Source organism: Myxine glutinosa, chromosome 6 (assembly GCF_964187855.1).
Source record: "Myxine glutinosa chromosome 6, kmMyxGlut1.1, whole genome shotgun sequence".
NCBI classification, from domain to species: Eukaryota; Metazoa; Chordata; class Myxini; order Myxiniformes; family Myxinidae; genus Myxine; species Myxine glutinosa.
In genome coordinates, this window is record NC_136266.1 from 138842847 (window position 1) to 138863665 (window position 20819).

The 20819-nt window shown below is 43.6% G+C and overlaps 1 protein-coding gene across 1 annotated transcript in view; it reads left to right on the forward strand.

The window, feature by feature from the left end:
* Positions 1-20819, forward strand: part of SVOP (SV2 related protein) — a 138066-nt gene that overhangs the window by 52334 nt on the left and 64913 nt on the right. The window contains exons 5-9 of the mRNA XM_068121171.2: positions 751-822; positions 924-1048; positions 7298-7361; positions 7471-7596; positions 16046-16180. Coding sequence (XP_067977272.2) covers positions 751-822; positions 924-1048; positions 7298-7361; positions 7471-7596; positions 16046-16180 — 522 coding nt within the window. The remainder of the gene's footprint in view (positions 1-750; positions 823-923; positions 1049-7297; positions 7362-7470; positions 7597-16045; positions 16181-20819) is intronic.

The following is a 20819-nucleotide window of genomic DNA, read 5'->3' on the forward strand; positions in this document are numbered from 1 at the left end:
ATGAGAACAGAAGGCTTTGTGTGGTATGCAGATCTTGCGAAATTGAGGAGGGACAATCCCTAAGAGCCAAACCCCAAAGAAAAGGGACAAATCCCGAAGGGAGAGCCTACGGCACATGTATAGGGTCCGGCTCACGGCTCAGACTCCAACGGAACGCGGTGTCCTCCCTCCAACTGACTCGACTCCCACTCATTTCCTGATCCTGTGGGGGGTACCTGTTATCACCTTCCCCACGGCCACGCCCACACGTGCTCTTCCTACCGTCCAGGACCAGCCATTGATGGAACTCAAACGCTGTGTTGTCCCCAGCATGGCCCGAAACATTGCTGTTCGTGGGCAGGTTTTATCAGCCCATGCAGGATAGAAAAGTTCTAAAATATAAACTTTCTTCTTACCTCACTTGGAGATTCACGCGCTTTACAAAAATCAAAAACGAACACGCTTTCCCACCTAATGCTAATGTCAACACCACTCCTCTCGGCATCCATAATAACAAGACAACTTCACTATAACAAATTAATGTTACAGAAGAATGAGCGCACGGATCCCCTAATTTATCATCTACCTAATGCGTACCCCTCCAATGTAGGCTCACGTATCTTTTATTTGAATATTCTTTAAGTGGTGTCTGTTGTGGCAAAAGTTGGATGATTCAAAAAAATGAATGAAACACCCCCACCCTTCCCACCTCATTTGCAACATGTGCTGACGTACCCACTCTCCCTTCACCATCCTGTCATGACCCACCAGGTAGTATTCTTTGGGATGATGCTGAGCTCGTCGTTGTGGGGAAACTTTGCTGACAAGTGGGGGCGGAAGTCGGTATGACTGTTCTCCACAAAACACGAAGTGCATTGTTGTTTATTTTATAATCTGACTATTTTAACGCACTTTCCATGTAATCATCTCTGCCTATTCAACAGACCCTCATTGTGAGCGTAGCCTGGACATTCTACTTCGGCTTACTGAGCGCATTTGCTCCGGTTTATAACTGGTTCCTCATTCTCCGAGGATTGGTCGGTGTTGGAATGGGCGGAGTGCCACAGTCGTGAGTATGGTTTGGTTTGAGTCGATTTTGTCTCCTACGTGTTTGAAATGGCTCTTTAAATGTTCTTTTTTTTTCTCTGCAGTTTCTAATGCTCATTGAAGACCTGTGACACAGTTATCATGCACATGCATGCAGACAGATACAGAATCAGCACAGGACTTAACATCATTCTTGGGGAAAATGCCAGGGTCATAGAAAAGGCCCCTATTTATGGTACAGGCCAAGTGCCAAAGTACAGAAGAGAATGGACATTCCATAGTTTGTAGAAAATCCCAAACAATAGAAAATAAGGGACATTCAAAAAATATTGTGTGCATGCTGGACTACTCTTGAACTTTTAAAAAAAAAAATTTGTATACAAGATCGAGGCTCGTGTAAGCGCTAACATTAATCACAAACAAATAAAATAAACCAACACATAGAAAACATATAATAAAGGGAGCGGGAGACAAGATGGGGACAGAGAGAAGCACACAAGTACAATAGTAGAGAACAGAGACATCGGGAGATATGTGGAAGGGAGAGGGCTTGGGGGGAGGAAGCATGGGAAAGGGGGGGGGGGGAGGTGGGAGGTATAAAAAACACATGGACACTGCGAGGACTTCAAGGAAATAAGTCGGTATTTCAAAAAAAACCTGGAGGGAGGAGTGGGATTGAATAGAGTGAGGGAGTTTGTTCCAGAAGTGGGAGAGAAGAGGAATGAAAGTGTGAAGGTGAGCAGAGAGTCTTGATTTTGGCAGTTTAACCATCAGAGGCTTGCTGGCAGATCTTGTGCGACCTGTAGGAATATTTGGGGGACAGAGCACAGACAGAGCTGGGGGATCTAGGCAGGAGAGGAGTCGGTGGAAGACAAAGTCCACCAACCTGCCTGCGGTGAGTGAGTGAAAGGTCCTCAGTTAGCTTCATTGCAGGAGATTCCAATGATTCTGAAAGCTTTGGTTTCAACAGCGTGAAGCCAAGCGAGGTGTGAGGCAGGAGCACCAGCCCAAAGGGGAGAGCAGTATTCCATTGAGCTGCGGATGAAAGCCTTGTATGTGGTGAGGCTCAGGTGTGCCAAGGAAAGACTTCGCACGACGGAGGATGCCCAGTCGGCGACTGGCTTTGGAGGCCAGCTTGGAAATGTGGTTTTCCCAGGAAAGATCATGGCAGATAGTGAGACCCAAAAGCTTGAGTGACAGAACTTCTTGGAGAGGATTGTTGAGAAAGTAGATGGGAGCGTTATCCAGTTGGTCTTTTCGGAGAGACATAGTAAGAGTGTGAGATTTGGCAGGGTTGAAAGACATGTTCCACTTGTTTGACCAGTCTGATTTTGGCAAGGTCTGCAGAGAGTGAGGAGGCTGCAGACTGCCGATCTGAGGGATGAGGTATGGAGCGGCAGAGAGTGGAGTCATCAGCAAAGAGATAGGATTTTCCAGAGTCGGAGAGATGATTGATGAAGACCAGAAAAAGCACAGGGCCCAGAACACTGCCTTGGGGAACTCCAGCCTAAACAGGAAGGGGAGATAAGAGAAATTCATTCAGGGCCACACGTTGACTACGACCGGTGAGGAAGTCCTCAAGCCATGCGTGGAGATTTCCATGGATACCATAAGGGGAGAGTTTGGTGAGCAGAGCTGGGTGCCAGACCGTATCGAAGGCACGTGATATGTCAAGGGAGACATCTCTGATTTCCTGTTTGGCATTGAGGACCTCCATCCATTGTTGAGACAGCAGAAGCAGCATGTCCAGAGTAGAATGACCTGGTCTGAAACCAAATTGATGATCAGAGGTCAAGCCATTGGAGAAGAGGGAGGATTTGATATCCAAAGCAATGATGGATTCCATGACTTTGCTGATTATTGGGAGAAGGCTGATTGATCTGTGGTTACAAGAATCGGTTTTTGCACATTTTTTGTGTAAAGCAGTAATGTTGGTTGTTTTCCAAGATGTTGGCAGATTACTTTGAGCAAAAGAGAGGGTGAAGAGAACAGAGAGAGGGAGTGAAAGAGTGGCAGAGCAGGATTTTAGGACCCATGGGCTGATGCCGTCTGGTCCAGTTGCAGAATCAGAATCGAGCGTTGACAGAAACTTCTCCACCTTGTCAGGAGAGAAGGACACAGAGTCCAGAAGCAGCTGGGTTTGACTGGGTAAGGTGGGTACAGAGAGAGATGGGGGTTGGGACACAAGATTTTGAGGCAAACACGGAATTGAGGCCTTCAGCTTTTTCATGTGCAGAGTCAGCTGTGTAGCTGTTTGAGGTAAGGGAGGGGATGGAGGGGGAACAGACACCAGAAACAGATTTGACCAGATTCCACCAGGATTTGGAAGAGGGAAACGGGTTTGAGAGTGCAGTCTTGAGAGTAGAGACATATTGTTTCCTGGCTCTGCTGAGGGTAGACACACACTTCTGTTCTTAGGAGGAAACGAGTAATGCTCTGGAAAAGTTCATATAATGGGGCGCCCTACATCTGGCAAATAAAGTACATTTACTTCTTCATGCAGCTGCATGAATCAAATTCGTTCCCCTTTACATGAACTTTTCTGGAGCATTACCTATTTTGCTATTTTTGGGGGACCAAAATCCTCCTGTAGACCCTTCTACTGAGCACAGATGTTGATGCAGTCAATCGATCTTTGTTAGACATCAGATATTAAGCTTGTGGCCAAGTTTCATCAACATTGTGTGCATAGTTTCGGAGAAGAGGGCAAATACTTATCTTGGGGGGTCAATTCCCCCTCCCTCCCTTTCGACCCCCTTATTGAGCGCAGATTTTGAATTTGTTTTGAAAGCCATTAATCAGACCAATTCGTCAATGTATATTCCAAGTTTCAGCTAGTTTCAATGTATAGCCTTTGAGAGATGAGCGCCAACACATTTTGGGTGGGTGGACAGATGGACGGACTGACAAGCACCAATGTGAATTCGAGTGTTTTCTAAATAAAACTCAAGAATACATAAACGGACGTTGCCAAAATTTGAACATATTACCTCGACGTACAAAGCATTTTTCTTCTCTGAAATTTGCAGCCGATTTCGTCCAGTATAAGCGGAGAAACGATATTTCAGTCCCTATGATAAAGTTGCATTCAGAGAAACGATACCATATAAAGATGCGTCATTGGTACGGCTTGATGATGCAAAGGAATGCTGGTCAGTTTGTGTTGGCGACAACATAATGGATTATCTATATATCTAAATAGCCAAGCTGTGATTTGACGATGTATGTATGTATTAGTAAATCAGTGAGTGAACTATCGAAGGACTACTGTACACCCATTGGCTGGACGAGTTGACCCGACTCCACCCACAATTAAAATCATGCGCCGCCATTTTGTGAAGCAGCACAGACGGCAGGCCTCAAGCCTTAGGCCTGGGTGTCTGTCCATAGCCCAGTGCAATTGGAATGATCCCAGGTATTTAATGACGATGTATTATATAAGCACATGAGCAGTACGCATGTTTTTGATTCATGTACAGTCGTGGCCAAAAGTATTGGTACCCTTCTACTTTTTTCAAATAACTTTTTCAAATAACTTTTTTCAAAAAATTTCAAATAAATTATCTCTAAAAATAAGTTGATATTGACAAAAGTATTTGGTCTCCACAATTCTTTATTTCACTGTTAATATTACAGAACCTTTGTTTTTGATTCAGAACTTAACATATCCTTTTAAATCAGAAAATGGAAAGAAATGGCATTGACAAAATTAATGACACCTGAGACTTAATATTTGTTAGCATATTTGGTAGCCTTTGGACAAAATAACTGCAGTCAAGCGCTTCCTATAGTCATGAATGAGCTTCCTACGCCTCTCTATTGGCAGTTTGTCCCACTCTTCTTGCGCAAACTGCTCCAGTTCTCCCAGATTTGAAGGATGCCTTCTCCCAATTGCTGTTTTCAGATCTCCCCACAGGTGTTCAATGGGATTTAGATCTGGACTCATTGCTGGCTACTTCAGAACAGTCCAGCGTTTTGTCTTGAACCATTCCTGGGTGCTTTTTGAAGTGTGTTTGGGGTCATTGTCCTGCTGCAAGACCCATTACCTACGATGGAGACCCAGCTTTCTGACACTAAGTTGAACATTGCGCTCCATTGCCTTGGTAATCTCTTGATTTCATGATGCCATGTACACATTCAAGGCACCAAGTGCCAGAGGCAACACAGCAACCCCAAAACATCACTGAACCTCCTCCATGTTTGACTGTAGGAAAGGTGTTCTTTTCTTTGAAGGCTTCATTTTGTTTTCTGTAAACATAGTGATGATTTGCTTTACCAAAAAGCTCTGATTTGGTCTCATCTGTCCACAGGACATTCTACCAGAAGTTCAGGTGTGTTTTGGCAAACTCCATTCGGGCTTTCTTATGTCTCTCTCAGCAGTGGGGTCCTCCTTTGTCTCCTACCATCATGGAACCCCCTTTCATTGAGTTGGTGACGGATGGTGCGAGGTGAGACTGTTGTACCTTGTGTCTGAACGTCAGCTTGAATCTGTTTAGCAGTTGATCGAGGTGCTTTCTCCACCATTCGAACAATACTTCACTGCAATCTTCGATCAATTCTTTCTTGCGGCCACGTCCAGGGAGGTTGGCTACAGTGTCATGGGCCTTAAAGTTCCTGATAAGATTGCGTACGGTGGACACAGGAACATTAAGGTCTCTGGAGATGGACTTGTAGTCTTGGAATTGTCCATGCTTGGCAACAATCTTGTGTCTGACTCTCTCAGACTTTTCTCTGGTTTTCTTTCTTTTCTCAATGCTAATTGCTGTACACACAATTGAACTCACGGCAGGTGAGTTCAATTCCAAAGTAAAGGAGAATCACCTGCTTGAAATATAATTATTTCTAAAAACGTCTAAAAGGTGCCAATAATAATATTGTCCGGGCCATTTTAGGATTTCTGTGTGGAATAAGCTAAGATTTAGTAATTTTTTTTAGCTTTTTTTGTTTTTTTCCACTGCAACCCTCAGAAATACATTTGTGGATACCAAAATATTCTTTAATTTCAACAATTTTCTGGAAGGAATGGTGCATTATTTGAAAAAGTGCAAGGGTGCCAATATTTTTGGCTACGACTGTATGCGCATTGGGTTATTGTTATGTTCGGGACTGAACATGGCAGTGATCTGTGGCATTATACACTGCGCAAATAAAGGGATGCGTTTACTGGTGCAAGCAGTCTGGCTGAAACCGAAATACCGCAGAAAAACGTTCATTTATTTCACTGGTGTGAAAAGTATAATTGAAGGCTGTCAAAATGACGGGCTGGATTTGTAGCAGCATAATTTTACCTTTGATGTTGTAATATGTAAATATATTTGAGCTCTAGTGGATCGAGGGTTTTCCAGTTTGAGAGGTCCGGAAGATTCGAGCGAAGTACATTCGCTGTTTTCATGAAGTTATTGACTTTTATTTCGAACGTTTCGGATGTCTTTTCCTTCCACGCTAAAGAGTTGTGGTGTATAAGTGGGTTGAGGTGTTTTGTGGTGTGTTTCCATTTGTTGTGGGGATGGTTTGTTGCGAGGGTATGGCATAATAAAGTGGTGAGTTGGGCTGACGATGTGGCCGAGAGTTATGCACTCACCTCTCATGTCTGACCAGGATTCGAATCCCGATCCAGCTATGAACTGTTACCTTGGTCATCTGGAAGGGGGCCACCCCCCTAGCAGTACCACCTTTAGAGGCCATTTTTCCCCCGCAGAAGCCCTTCCTGCCGTCAACCCTGTTAGTCGCCTCTCGCGACACAGGGAATTACAAATGACCTGGTTCTCAACATGCCCACCTCGGAAGGATGACAGTCAACCCCACCCCCCGTCCCGTCCCGTCCCGTCCCCCCCCGTCCCCCCCGTCGTTAATTCAGCGATTGAGCGGGATTCGAGCCCAGGATCCTAGGATCCCAAGACAGAAGGGGGAGCGATTGCATATAATTCATCAGACATAATTCATAACTTTGTATGGATGGTTATCCGCTGCGTTGTGTTGAGTTTTGTGCGCCAGTCATTTTGATGGGATTTTCTCCCTCGTATCAACTAATAAGACAAGTTCACTTTTACCACCATGGGAAATGAGGTATCACTGGCATTTTGAGTGCTTCCTGTTACCTCAAAAATCCTTTTTGACGTTGCTGAATGTGGGGCAGGGGGAGTACTGGGAGAAACAATTAAACTGAAAATTTATTTCGCTGCTTTTGGACATTCCAGGCGGTTTACTGGTGTTGTGATGTAAATAGACCTCATGACATCATGGTCTTTTTAACCCCTCCTTGTGCAAACAGTGTGACCCTGTATACCGAGTTCCTTCCCACCAAATCACGAGCCAAGTGCATCATGCTGATCTCGGTATGGGCGTACACACATGTCCAGTTTGATCTCAGGATTGAAAGTTGACGGGTTTGTGCACGTTTAAGATGGTAGATGTTGTGTTGTGAGTGTTTCTCTTTGTGTTCAGATTTTCTGGGCAATTGGATCATTTTTGGAGGTGATCCTCGCCGCCTTGGTGATGCCGACGTTAGGATGGCGATGGTTCCTTGCATTCTCCTCCTTTCCCCTCTTCGTTTTCGTCCTCTTCAGCTTTGTGAGCCACAAACAATTATTATTTTGCAATTGTTTGACCCGTTTTCTTCCCCAATTTGATATCCTGAGTTTTCTTGTCATTTAAACATCTTCTTGGGAGCCGTTGGGCTAAATCGTGTGCAATTACGAGTTGTAGAACTTAGAGACATTAAACAATGAGAAATATAGTTTCACATAACTAAAGAAAAACTATCAAACACATAATGGCACGATTATGCATTAAGATAAAACAAATAGTAAAGTATTTACATGTTATCATTTGTCATTAAATATGTTAAAGATATAAACAAATTATGAGGCATCACTTAAAGATAACCTTGATAGAAGCAAGATTATTACAAAACGAAACTATAAATGGTAATCAGAGATTGCAGATCCTCACCAGGATTTGTTTTGTGTGGTGTTGGTGTGTGTTTAGGGGTGTGCAGAGGGTGCATTGATGATGCAAGTTGTGTTCATTCAGAGGACAACGAGACCTTTTAGGCTTTATTGTAAAGATTCACGTTTCAATCATATGTAATTATAGACATATTCGTGTACTAAATGTATGTACAGTGGCCACAAAGTCCCTATGCACGCCGTTAGAATTGTTAGAATTTATCTGTATGCTCCCCTCCATTCTCCACACATTTGAATTTCTCTCCTGTTCTTCTTGACATCTTCCATGTTGAGGGTTGGAGGTCATAAAAGCAGCCCCTGACAGCTGTTTTGAGATCTTCAACTGTTTAGGCGGAGATGAGAAATTTCCTCTTTCACAATGCCCCAAAGCGAGTTGTCACATGTTGTTAAATCCGGACTTTGGGAAGACCACGCTATCTCAGATCCACGTCCAATCTATTATCCACTGAATTTGTCGTCGAGATATTCTCCAACTGCGAGAGCATAATGTGCTGGTGCACCATCTTGTTGCAGGATAGCTGTTGCCTCGACCTCTCATGCAGTTGTGGAACAAACCACATCTGAAGCATGTTCAAATAAGCAGTGTGATTGACACTTGTATCGAAAAAATATGGCCCTATCAAGTGATCTTCTGAAATTGCTTCCCACATCATGACGAGGAGGATGCTGTACAAATTCCTCATAAAAATGAGGATTTTCTTTGCACCAAAAATAAACATTCCTGTATTGATTGCTGAGGTAAATAGCACATTCATCTGAAAAAAAAATGCTTCGTCTTGATTTAATGGTGGGAAATCGCTGCAAAAGAGCCTTGCTCTAAATCAAGTCAAATCAATAACACTTTCTGTTGAAAAAGTCTTTTTCTCCCATGCCCGCATTGTGTTACCTGTCAGAGCTGGCTTATCGAACCTCTGTGAAAATCCTGTCCTTATGTCTTCAAAACTTGCTCCTTCTTGTGCGCGGTCGTGAACCCAAACACAAGTAATCTGTCTCTTCTATCGTGTACTCACTGGTGTCCGTCATGCTGAAACCGTACCTGGAAAACAAATAAAACAAATAAGTAACAGAGGACACACTATTATGCATATGGACTTTGTGGCCACTCTGTACTTGATACTTGCGTTCCAATAGTTAGTACCTTATAGAGAAAAAAACATTCCGAACAGCACCATGGGAATTTTTATTGTCATGCCATAATTTATAGACATGCTCACGTTCTAATTGTACATACTTTATAGACTACTCATGTTCTAATTGTACATGCTATAGACATACTCACATTCTAATTGTACATACTGTCAAGTCAGTGGCCGATAAAGACCAGCCTTAGACGGGTAGCCGGTCGGTCTTACTCCGAGGCAATCAAGCCGAAAATTGGTGGTACTTTTTGGCGCACGCGGGACAAAGGGTAACAGGGTGCTTACCTGCACGGACGAAAGCCACGGGGTTTTATCGGAAGCCCAACACCATGCAAAAAAGACACAACAAAGAAAATGCACAATAATGGTTTTAATGAAATAGAATTACAGAAATAAAATGGATGGTGAGGTAAATATATAATCCTAACTTGAGATGTCTCCACTCAGACACGACAACAGACAGCGGAATGATTAAAATAAAATAAAAGAAAATCCCCCCCTTTTGTTGGCACTCAGCTCTGTTCTCGACGAGCACATTGGTGGGGTCGGTCGACGAGAGGACCTCGCGTCAAAGCGCCCCAACAATGCCGCCAGTACACCGAGCTGTGCAGCAGGCAGCCAAACGTCTCCACTCGATCCCGGACCAGCCAGCACAACACGGTCCCCAACTCCTCCGAAGAGTACCAAGTCAACAACACCCCTGGCTCCAACACTGAAAGGTTTTCCGGGCTTCGAAAAGTTCTCCCCAAGCGCACACGAGAAATGGGACCGCCCGCCACGAAGCCAGCACCAGAGAGAGACACTGATTCTTCTTCCTCTGTTCTTGAACCTTCTCGAGGACGTCACCCCGACCAATCCTGCACTGCAGGGGCGGGGCCCCCCGGCCCTCTTTACCACTCACCGATTCTCCACCTCTACTGGGCGGGGCCTAGTTGCCGATTACGATTCATTTGAGGCGGGGTTTATTGTCCCCCGTCGCACTGCAGAGCGAAAGGGGGACTATGGTTTGTGCGTCCGTGTGTGTGTGCGTGCGTGCGTCCGTGCATGCGTGCGTAAGCGAAGGACCAAATTCTAATTTGGTGTGTGGGTGCAGCTAGGCATATGGAAGAACCCTATTGAAAATTAGGTCGCCGCGTCAAAATCCAAGATGGCCGCCGCCATGTATGTCTGACGCCATGTATGTCTGAACCTTGTGAGTGGAATATCTTGAAAAATAAGCGATGTACCAACTTCTAATCTGGCGTGTAGGTGTATCTAGGCCTAAGGAAGAACGCTATTGAAAATTGGGTCGCCACATCAAAATCCAGGATGGCCGCCGCCATGTATGTCTGAACCTTGAGCGGAATATCTTGAAAGATAAGCGAAGTACCAACTTCTAATCTGGTGTGTGGGTGTATCCAGGCATAAGGAAGAACACTCTTGAAAATTGGGTCGCCACGTCAAAATCCAAGATGGCCACCTTGCATCTTCCACTTTGTCAACTCGCATCACTTCAACGACGGGGGGACCTGGGCGTAACGCTTTTTGTGCATCGTAATGTCCGGGTACTGTCATTTATGCCGGTAGTTGTGCTTTAATGGAGCGTTGTTATTGTTGTTGTTGTAATTGTAAAGTTGTGGGTTTTTATGGCCAGCTTGTCCCTTGTCGCACCGCGGAGCGAAAGGGGGACTATGGTTTTCCCATGCGTGCATGCGTACGCAAAGGACCGAATTCTAATTTGGTGTAGGTGCAACCACGTCAAAATCCAAGATGGCCACCGCCATGTATGTCTGAACCTTGAGCGGAATATCTTGAAAAATAAGCGAAGTACCAACTTTTAATCTGGTGTGTGGGTGTATGTAGGCATAAGGAAGAACGCTATTGAAAATTGGGTCGCCACGTCAAAATCCAAGATGGCCGCCACCATGTATGTCTGAACCTTGTGAGCGGAATGTCTTGAAAAAATAAGCGAAGTACCAACTTCTAATATGGTGTTTGGGTGTACCTGGGCATAAGGAAGAAAGCTATTGAAAATTGGGTCGCCACGTCAAAATCCAAGATGGCCGCCACCATATATATGTCTGAACCTTGTGAGCGAAATATCTTGAAAAATAAACGAACTACTAACTTATAATCTGGTGTGTGGGTGTATCTACGCATAAGGAAGAACGCTATTGAAAATTGGGTCGCCACGTCAAAATCCAATATTGCCGCCACCATATATATGTCTGAACCTTGTGAGCAAAATATCTTGAAAAATAAACGAATGACTAACTTCTAATCTGGTGTGTCGGTGTATCTACGCATAAGGGAGAACGCTATTGAATATTGTGTCGCCACGTCAAAATCCAAGATGGCCACCTTGCGTCTTCCACTTTGTCAACACACGTCACTTCACCGATGGGGGACCTAGGCGTAATGCTTGTTATAATTGTAAGAATATAGAGGAAATCACAGGAGGCAATCACATACTGGGGAGATTCATCTTAAACCCTCTAGAGCTAATTAGCATGTCTTCACCCCCCCCCCCCCCCCCCCGTGTGAAGAACACATAAACAACCTGAAGCTCACACAGTTTTTCTACTTGCATACATCGAGATGGGCTTCCTACTCTCCCGCAGGCCATGCTACCCTACACAGTCCCATCTCCACGATGGTATTTCATCCTCTACCCCCACAAACGTAACAATACTGCAGACATACTCACGTTCTAATTGTACATGATATAGACATACCCACATTGTAATTGTACATGCTATAGACATACTCACGTTCTAATTGTACATGCTAAAGACTTTCTCACATTCTAATTGTACATGCTAAAGACTTTCTCACGTTCTAATTGTACATGCTTTACAGCCATACTCACGTTCTAATTGTATATACTTTATAGACATACTCACATTCTAATTCTATATACAGCAATACCCTGTTTTACGCCATTTCGACCTACGTCAAATCCGACTTTACGCCACTCTTCTAGAGTAAATTTCAGTTCAGCGAACGTCATTATGTGCGACTTTACGTCACTCTGACATCATAATAGGAGGATGTGCAAAAATATATTTAAAATAAATAAAATAGTACATAAAAATTAACAATAAAAGAAGCTAAAAAACCAATTTAAAATACAATAAAAAGCACATCAAAATATAAAAAAATGTATGTATACGTACGCGTACCTGCTGGTTCTCATTCAAAACAAAGGCGACGCCATATGCATTTTGTCCTGTGCTGTGGTCGCGTGCTTGCTTTGCCTTTCGCTGTTATTTTTGTGATTATTCCTTTACTGTGTAAAGGTTAAACCAATTTAAAATACAATAAAAAGCACATCAAAATATAAAAAAATGTATGTATACGTACGCGTACCTGCTGGTTCTCATTCAAAACAAAGGCGACGCCATATGCATTTTGTCCTGTGCTGTGGTCGCGTGCTTGCTTTGCCTTTCGCTGTTCTTTTTGTGATTATTCCTTTACTGTGTAAAACAACCAACGCAACGTGGCAACGGCGAAACATGACGACGATGCCGGCTCGGAGGACCGTGACCGTGTCATGCCTCGAGCCGGGGTTCCTCGTCGGGCACCTCGCCAGCATGCGGCGTCGACGAACCGATCGACGTGTTCATGTCCACATGTGCATGGATTTGCAAATGCGTGCCTGTACGTCGTCGTTTCTGCGTATATCGCATCGTCCAAAAATAAAGAAGCAAGCAACTTCGGCCGCTTGAGGAAAGACGGGGCACGCCTACGACTAGGAGGCGAGCGCCGATCCCCGGGGCGGCCGGGTTCACGGAACCCTGAGCTCGTTCGTTCGTCACAGACGACACGACACAACCACCGGTGAAACTGCTCGGACACGTTGGGTAAAGCATGCCGTGGTGAAGCAGGCCGCGGAGCCACTCGGCACACAAGCCAGCTCACGGTCGACATGTCCGTGCCGGTCACCGTGTTCGATGAGAAGACCCGACCGATAGAAAACAACGGAGGGACTCCCGACGGGGAGTGGCAAAGATTCAGGGCAAAGCCGCAGCCTCCTCCAGTTATTTACTCTAGTTTTACGGTGTTTGTCTTCATTTTAAGGCTTTACGTCAAAAACAGAGTTACGTCACGGCTTATGGAACCAATTAATGACGTAGGCCGGGGTATTGCTGTACTTTATAGACATACTCACATTCTAATTGTATATACTTTATAGACATACTCACGTTCTAATTGTGTATACTTTATAGACATACTCATGTTCTAATTGTACATACTTTGACATCTCATCATCTTCAACAATCATTCAGCCCATCATTCTTTGCCAATCACCAATCTCTCCCTTCCAGATTGGATGCATGATGTCGGCATACATACTGCAGAGTGTTAAGTAATTGCAGATAAGGATCCGAGAGTGTGAATTATGTGTAGGGGATTTTCATTTGTGCCATTTCATTGTTCCATCTTCCTGTAAATATGTGCTTGGCCGGCCATTGTAAATACTAGCCTGTTTTTTGTTTTTTTGTTACAAGTAATAAAGGCCATTTCTTTAAGAAACTGTGTTGACTTATTCTGTCCATTTTGATGGCGACATAAGACTGAGGCGACATAAGATTCAGTTTGGCCAACTCAAATTTGTTATCCAAGTTCAATCTCAGGTGCGATTATGTGATGTTAGTTTCGCTCAGCTGAAAGTGTCTGTTATGTAACTGCCAGTACGGTCCCCAAATTGCCTCGCTTAACTCACGGGTATGGTAAACCGACTTTGGGTGGGAGGATCCGACTAGGGTTGATAGTTGCAAATGGCATCCAGGGTCTAGTAGACACACTGTCGTCTCAGAGTTATCCAGAAGCGACACCCAGAAGAACCATGATAATACCTTATAGACGCATATTTTACATCTATAAAGTACATACCTTCTGTATACATTTTAATGTGTACATCTGTGCATTTTTTTTATTTACCATAGTCTGCACCTGTACGCATTTTAATTGTACGTACTTTCTTGAGGTACTCGGTTGAAAAAGATAACGTGTAATTCTGGCTCCAACTAGGTGGTGTTTGTGGCCTCAGTTAGCACATTGTGCAGACAGACAAAACAGACTAATAAATGGACACAAATGCAATAGTCTCTGATGAGGTGTAATCAGGAAAAAAAAATCACGTGTCAAAACAAATTTTTAACTTCAGGCAGAATAAGGAATGGGAAGAGGACACAAATCTAAATGTACGAGTAGAAAGAGGAAATGAAGAGACAACAGAGGGAGAGAAGAGACAGATAGACAGAAGACACAAAAGGATAATCTATCTATAATTCCAGTAATCTCTGTCTGTACGTTTGTACGTCTGTTTGTCTGTGACCGCTGTTTCTCGACAACCACGGGTCCGATATACTTTTAACTTGCCAGGTATATTGCTGGGGACCCGAGGATGTGCCTTTTCAAGGTTTCATATTAATCGGACAATTACTTACCGAGCTATGTCCAAAAAACGATTCAACCAATCAGAGAGCAGCGAACGATCGCGTGTGCCGAACGTGGCGGGCACACTCTGCCTCGGATGGCACATTTGAGAGCGTATTCATTTATTTCACGTTTGCAAACTATGTTGGCGTTAAACTATGTTTTACAACTAATAAAAACGAATTTGCGATTCATTCGCTTTCCTGCGCGTTTGTGCACGCGATGGCGATTTCTTTACCAAACTCCGGAAGCCGTTCGCTTTGGACCAAACCATTGCATGTAAATAGAGGGGGGGGATTGTCACCACTCGCAAGCCGTTCGCTTTGGACCAAACCATTTCATGTAAATAGAGGGGGCGGGGGGGGATATAATTTTAGATATAGATATAGTACGGGCATGCCCTAGTCTATCTATAATTCCAGTAATCTCTGTTTGTACGTTTGTACGTTTGTTTGTCTGTGACCGCTGTTTCTCGACAACCACGGGTCCGATATACTTTTAACTTGCCAGGTATATTGCTGGGGACCCGAGGATGTGCCTTTTCAAGGTTTCATATTAATCGGACAATTACTTACCGAGCTATGTCCAAAAAACGATTCAACCAATCAGAGAGCAGCGAACTATCGCGTGTGCCGAACGTGGCGGACACACTCTGCCTCGGATGGCACATTTGAGAGCGTATTCATTTATTTCACGTTTGCAAACTATGTTGGCGTTAAACTATGTTTTAAAACTAATAAAAACGAATTTGCGATTCATTCGCTTTCCTGCGCGTTTGTGCACGCGATGGCGATTTCTTTACCAAACTCCGGAAGCCGTTCGCTTTGGACCAAACCATTTCATGTAAATAGAGGGGGGGGGATATAATTTTAGATATAGATATAGTACGGGCAATGCCCTAGTACAGGTAAAGGGAAGAAAATAAGAGAGGGGCAGCTGGAAAGAAAAAAAGACTAGAGAGATGGAGAGATACTCGGCAATACAAGAATCATGAATTGGTATGTAATGAATGGACAAAATCACCAAACTTATAAGTTTAGAGTCCATCTGAGATCAAAAGACTAGTAAAGAAGGGTAGTGGACTGTTTTATGGCAGTTATAAATTGAGAGAATTAAAATTGAGAAAAGGAGATTGATAGGGGAAGAAAATGAGGATAGTGTGTGGTGGCAGTTGGGTAGAGATAGGAAAGAAGTTTGGGAAGTGATCGGAGTGTGGGGCAATTGGGAGGAGGGTGAGGGTGAGGAGGACGAGGAGGGTGAGGGCAAAATTTTTGCAATATTTGCAGACTTAATTAATTGATTGACCATTATCCTGTTTTTATTTCATCACTATTCTCATTCTCCTCATTGAATTTGGTTTCTACTGTAACTTAGTGCATCGTTTAGAAATTGAACTCCAGCGTTGCTGTTTATTTTGAATGTCGTACACGTACACTCTGCATTATGTCCAGGTCCTCAGGATTTCTCCATCCCATTGTGGTCCGATTGCAGTGGCTTCCTGAAAGCGCACGTTTTGATGTCCTCAATGGAAAAGTGGACAAAGCACAAGCAACCCTACGAAGGATAGCAGCTGATAATGACGTCCCAATGCCGCTTGGAACTTTATCCAGCCATGGATGCCAGCAGGTGACATGTGCATTCCAAACTGCTCATTCATCAAGTTTAAAAAAAAAAAAAATTTTTTTTTGATTTTTTTTTTTTTTTTTTTTGTATAAAAGTTCGAGGCACGTGTAAGAGCGAGCACATTACACACATATTAGCACATAAAAGACAAAAAACATAAACGGACACATAAAACAATAAAGGGAGGGGGGGGGAGACAAGATGGGGAGAGAGGGAAGCACACAAGCACAACAGTAGAGAACAGGGACAACAGAAGATCTGTGGGAGGAAGAGGGCTTGGGGGGAGGGGGAGAGGTATGGAAGGGGTACACGGTATAAAACAAATTGCATGAGAGAGGGCAACAAATTGACACTACTAGGAATTTCAGGAATGAAGTCGGAGATTGAAAGAGGTGGAGTTTTGTTTTCATTGGGGTTTTGATTTTAATTTGTGTAACCACGTTGGTGTCGATGTCGTTACAATATCCTGAAATACATTCAAGTTTGTGTGATTTTGACTGATTTGGCAAAGATAACGTTTCTGTTGAGAATGGGATGATGAATTTTGACTTATCAAGACGAACAGAATGTAAGTGCATCTATTTTGTAACGAAAGTCAGGTAAATCGTATGATTTCATCCAAAACTAATATTTTGACTACCTTCATTGGCATTTGAAATGGTGTCCACGGTAAGTGAATCAAGACTCCGGCATATATTGACCATATGAGGTATGGAAACGTACCTCATTTCACCCATATTAAATATACTTGGGTTGTTCGAAATGTTCTAGAAGTGAGTTGTAACAGTCCAAGACACACCCAATAACGTATAACAATGTACATACAGTGGGGTGCGAAAGTATATGTCAAATAGGATATTTAATTAATTCAGATGTGATGACAAAATATATGACAGGATGGCCTCGAGGTATGCACACTCGCCTCTAAGCTGTCTCGCTTGGGTTTGATTCCCGACCCAGCTTTAAACGGTCATCCCAGTGTTTCACAGGCAGGGTGATTCACCAGTGTGTGTGCGCTGTCCCTCGGATGGATGTTAAATAGGCATCCTGCCTGCCAGAATTCGTTGGTGTACGTTAAAGATCCCAGGTGTTCTTCGCTAAGAGTGGGTGAGCTATCGCCCGGTATCGTGACTAAATTCCAAATTCCTGCCCTAACTAGTCGAACGTCAGGTATGGCCAGCCAGTTCGTGAAGATTCGGACCAAGCTTCCCCCGGCGACCCCCACAATAAAAGGTGGGTTTATGTGGCCATAAAGAAGAACTGATAAAATAGTGCCTTCAGAGTACTGTTGGACCTCGCTATTCATATATTTTGTGGATACATTCCTGGAATTCGTGGGGGATACATTCCTGGAAAGTGTTAAGAATTGCGGATCTGCAAATGGCGGGGCATTGTTTCAATGGAAAAAAAAGTAGAGATTGGTTCCCGAATCGTGGAAATCTGCGAATGTCAATGAAAATCCCACAAATGTCTGAAAATCCACGAATGAATGCCGTGCCATTGTTTCAATGGGGAAAAACATGAGACAGTTAATTACACTCATAGATACTGTGGAGTGTTTTCATTCTGTACAGTAACTCGCGGGGATGACGTGTCATGCAGCTGGTGGAATATCCCGCGAAGCTGTTAACGGTGTGAATGGCGGGATATCTTGTGAAGCAATGCTTACTGTCTGTTGGGGTATCATGTGAAGCATGCCGCAAAGCTGTTCACCGTGTGAATGACAGGATATCTCGCATAGCAATGTTTGCCAAGCAATATTTACCGTGTGAACAGTGGGATATCCTGTGAAGCATGCTGCGCAGCAATGTTTCCAAGCAATGTTTACCGTGTGAACAGTGGGATATCCTGCGAAGCATACTGCGCAGCAATGTTTCCAAGCAATGTTTACCCTGTGAACAGTGGGATATCCCTCGAAGCATGCTGCACAGCAATGTTTCCAAACAATATTTACCCGTGTGAATGGTGGGATGTCCCTCGAAGCATTCTGCACAGCAATGTTTCCAAGCAATGTTTACCGTGTGAACAGTGGGATATCACGTGAAGCTATTCACAGCGTGAATGGCGAGATATCCCATGAAGCATGCTGCACAGCAATATTTCCAGGCAATGTTTACCGTGTGAACGGCGGGATATCACATGAAGCTATTCATCGTGTGAATGGCGGGATATCCCATGAAGCATGCTGCGCAGCAATGTTTCCAAGCAATGTTTACTGTGTGAACGGTGGGATATCACGTGAAGCTATTTGCAGCTTGAATGGTGGGATATCCCGCAAAGCTCGCTTGGCTGTGAAAACGCGAAGCACAGCACAGGGAATGTAGAAGCAGGTCGCGCTCGCTTCTCGTAGAAGATGTTTTGTTGTTTGCGCCTGCAAAAAAAACATGAATACAGGGGACGTAGGGCCACGAATAGAGAAGGAAGTCTCAATTTATCAACCACGAATATGCAGAACCCGCGAATAGCAGAACCGCGAATAGCGGGGTCCGACTGCATTGACATCCCTTCACCTTTTTCACATTTTTTTTGTTACAGCCAGAATAAAAAATGGATGAAATTGAGATTTATTTTTTTTGTCACTGATCTACACATAATACCACATAAGGTAAAAGTGGATTTTTTTTTTCTTTTTCTAATTGCAAAATAATTAAAAATGAAAAGTTGAAATATCTGGAGTGAATAAGTATTCACCACCTTTGCTATGACTCCAAATTGAGCTCAGGTGCATTCAATTTCCTTTGATCATCCTTGAGATCTCTCTCCAAATTGATTGGAGTCCACATAAGGCCAATTCAATTGATTGGACATGATTTAGAAAGAAACCGTCGTGCAAAGTCCTTCCTTGGCACACCTGAGCTCCTCACCACATACAAGGTTTTCATCCACAGCTCAATGGAATACTGTTCTCCCCTCTGGGCCGGTGCTCCTGCCCCACATATAGCTCGGCTTCACGCTGTTGAAACCAAAGCTTTCAGAATCATTGGAATCTCCCGTGATGAAGCTAACTCCGAGGGCCTTTCACTTACTCACTGCAGGCAGGTTGGTGGTCTTTCTGGCTTCTACCGACTCCTCTCTGGCCTTGCTCCCCCAGCTCTCTCTGTGCTATGTCCCCCAAATATTCCTACAGGTCGCACAAGATCTGCCTGCAACCCTCTTATGGTTAAACTGCCAAAATCAAGACTCTCTGCTCACATTCACTCCTTCATTCCTCTTTTCTTCCACCTCTGGAACAAACTCCATCACTCTCTTCAATCCCACTCCTCCCTCCAGGTCTTTAAAACAGCTGTTCACCACCATCTCTTATCTTCCCCCATCCAAAACCTTGATCTTTTCTACCCCCGCTAATTTTCACCCCAGATTCACTTTTTTCAAATACCAAGTTCCTTCCTGGAAGTCCTTGCAGTGTCCTTGTGTTTTATACTTCTCCCACCCCTCCCCCCCACCCCCCCTTCCCCACACCTCCTCCCCCCCAAGCCCTCTCCCTCCCACAGATCTCCCGATGTCCCTGCTCTCAAATGTTGTTTGTGTGCTTCCCCCTCTCTCCCCATCTTGTCTACCGCTCCCCTTATTATATACTTTGTGTGTCTGTTTGATTTTTTTGTGTGATAAATGTTAGCTCTTTCACGAGCCTCGATACTGTATACAAAAAAAACTTTAAAAAAAAAAATAATAATAATAAAACACACCTTTCTATACAAGGTCGTACAGTTGCAGTGCATGTCAGAACAGAAACCCAACTGCCAATTTGTTATCATTCATTGTGAAGAGTTGTTGATCATCCATTTACAGTATATGTGTACCTTTGTAGTTTGGGATCCCATCTGGGCCTGGGCATTTGAAGTTTGGTGCTTTTGCCAGATGTTTTATGATTTTCTCTTCATCTATTACCATTGGGTGCATTTCCTGTAGATGTTGCTTTTTCTTTTCCAAATGTTGTATCCAATCTGCTTCCTTGTTGTGTTCTCTTTCGTCTTCGTATATCCCTTTACAGAATTTTTCAAGAACCCGCTTTTTTGGGGGGAGTTGCCACATTTTTTGTTTCCCTAGTTCTCTGTAGAACTTTTTGGGTTGTTGTCAAACTGTTGATTTTGCTTTCTTCTGTTGTTGGCCTCAACATATTTTTCTTTATTTTCCCTGCTATATGTTGTATTTGGAGCTTATTAAGGGCAGCTAATGGTTCTAGCCCATTGTTTTCGATGTTTAATTTCTTTTTTATTTGTGTGATTCTTTTCTTGAGCGTTGGGCTTCTGTTTCCGTTCTTTCATTGTTCTATTTGTCCCGTTTTTTTCTCAGTTAGTCTATCTGCTTCTCCAATCTGTTTCCATGGAGATGTTTTCTTTCTGTTCAGATTATCAGATCTATCTTTTTTGCGTTGTTTGCCTGTTATTTTCTGTCTGACATACAGTGCTGCTGCAAAACTCACCATTTATTTCTCGCAGATTAGGTGATTTCGGGAGCATTTTATTGACTGGTTTATTCTCCTTTGTTGCGTCTACAGTTTGTTGTGTTTTTTTTATTTATGCGGTAGGGTTGCAGTCTTTGCCTGCATGATATTAGTTTGATTTCCTCGATTTTATTAGCCATCTCCTCTTCCAGCCTATGCTGTTCATTGTCAACCTCCTCTTCTTCTTCATCATTCTGT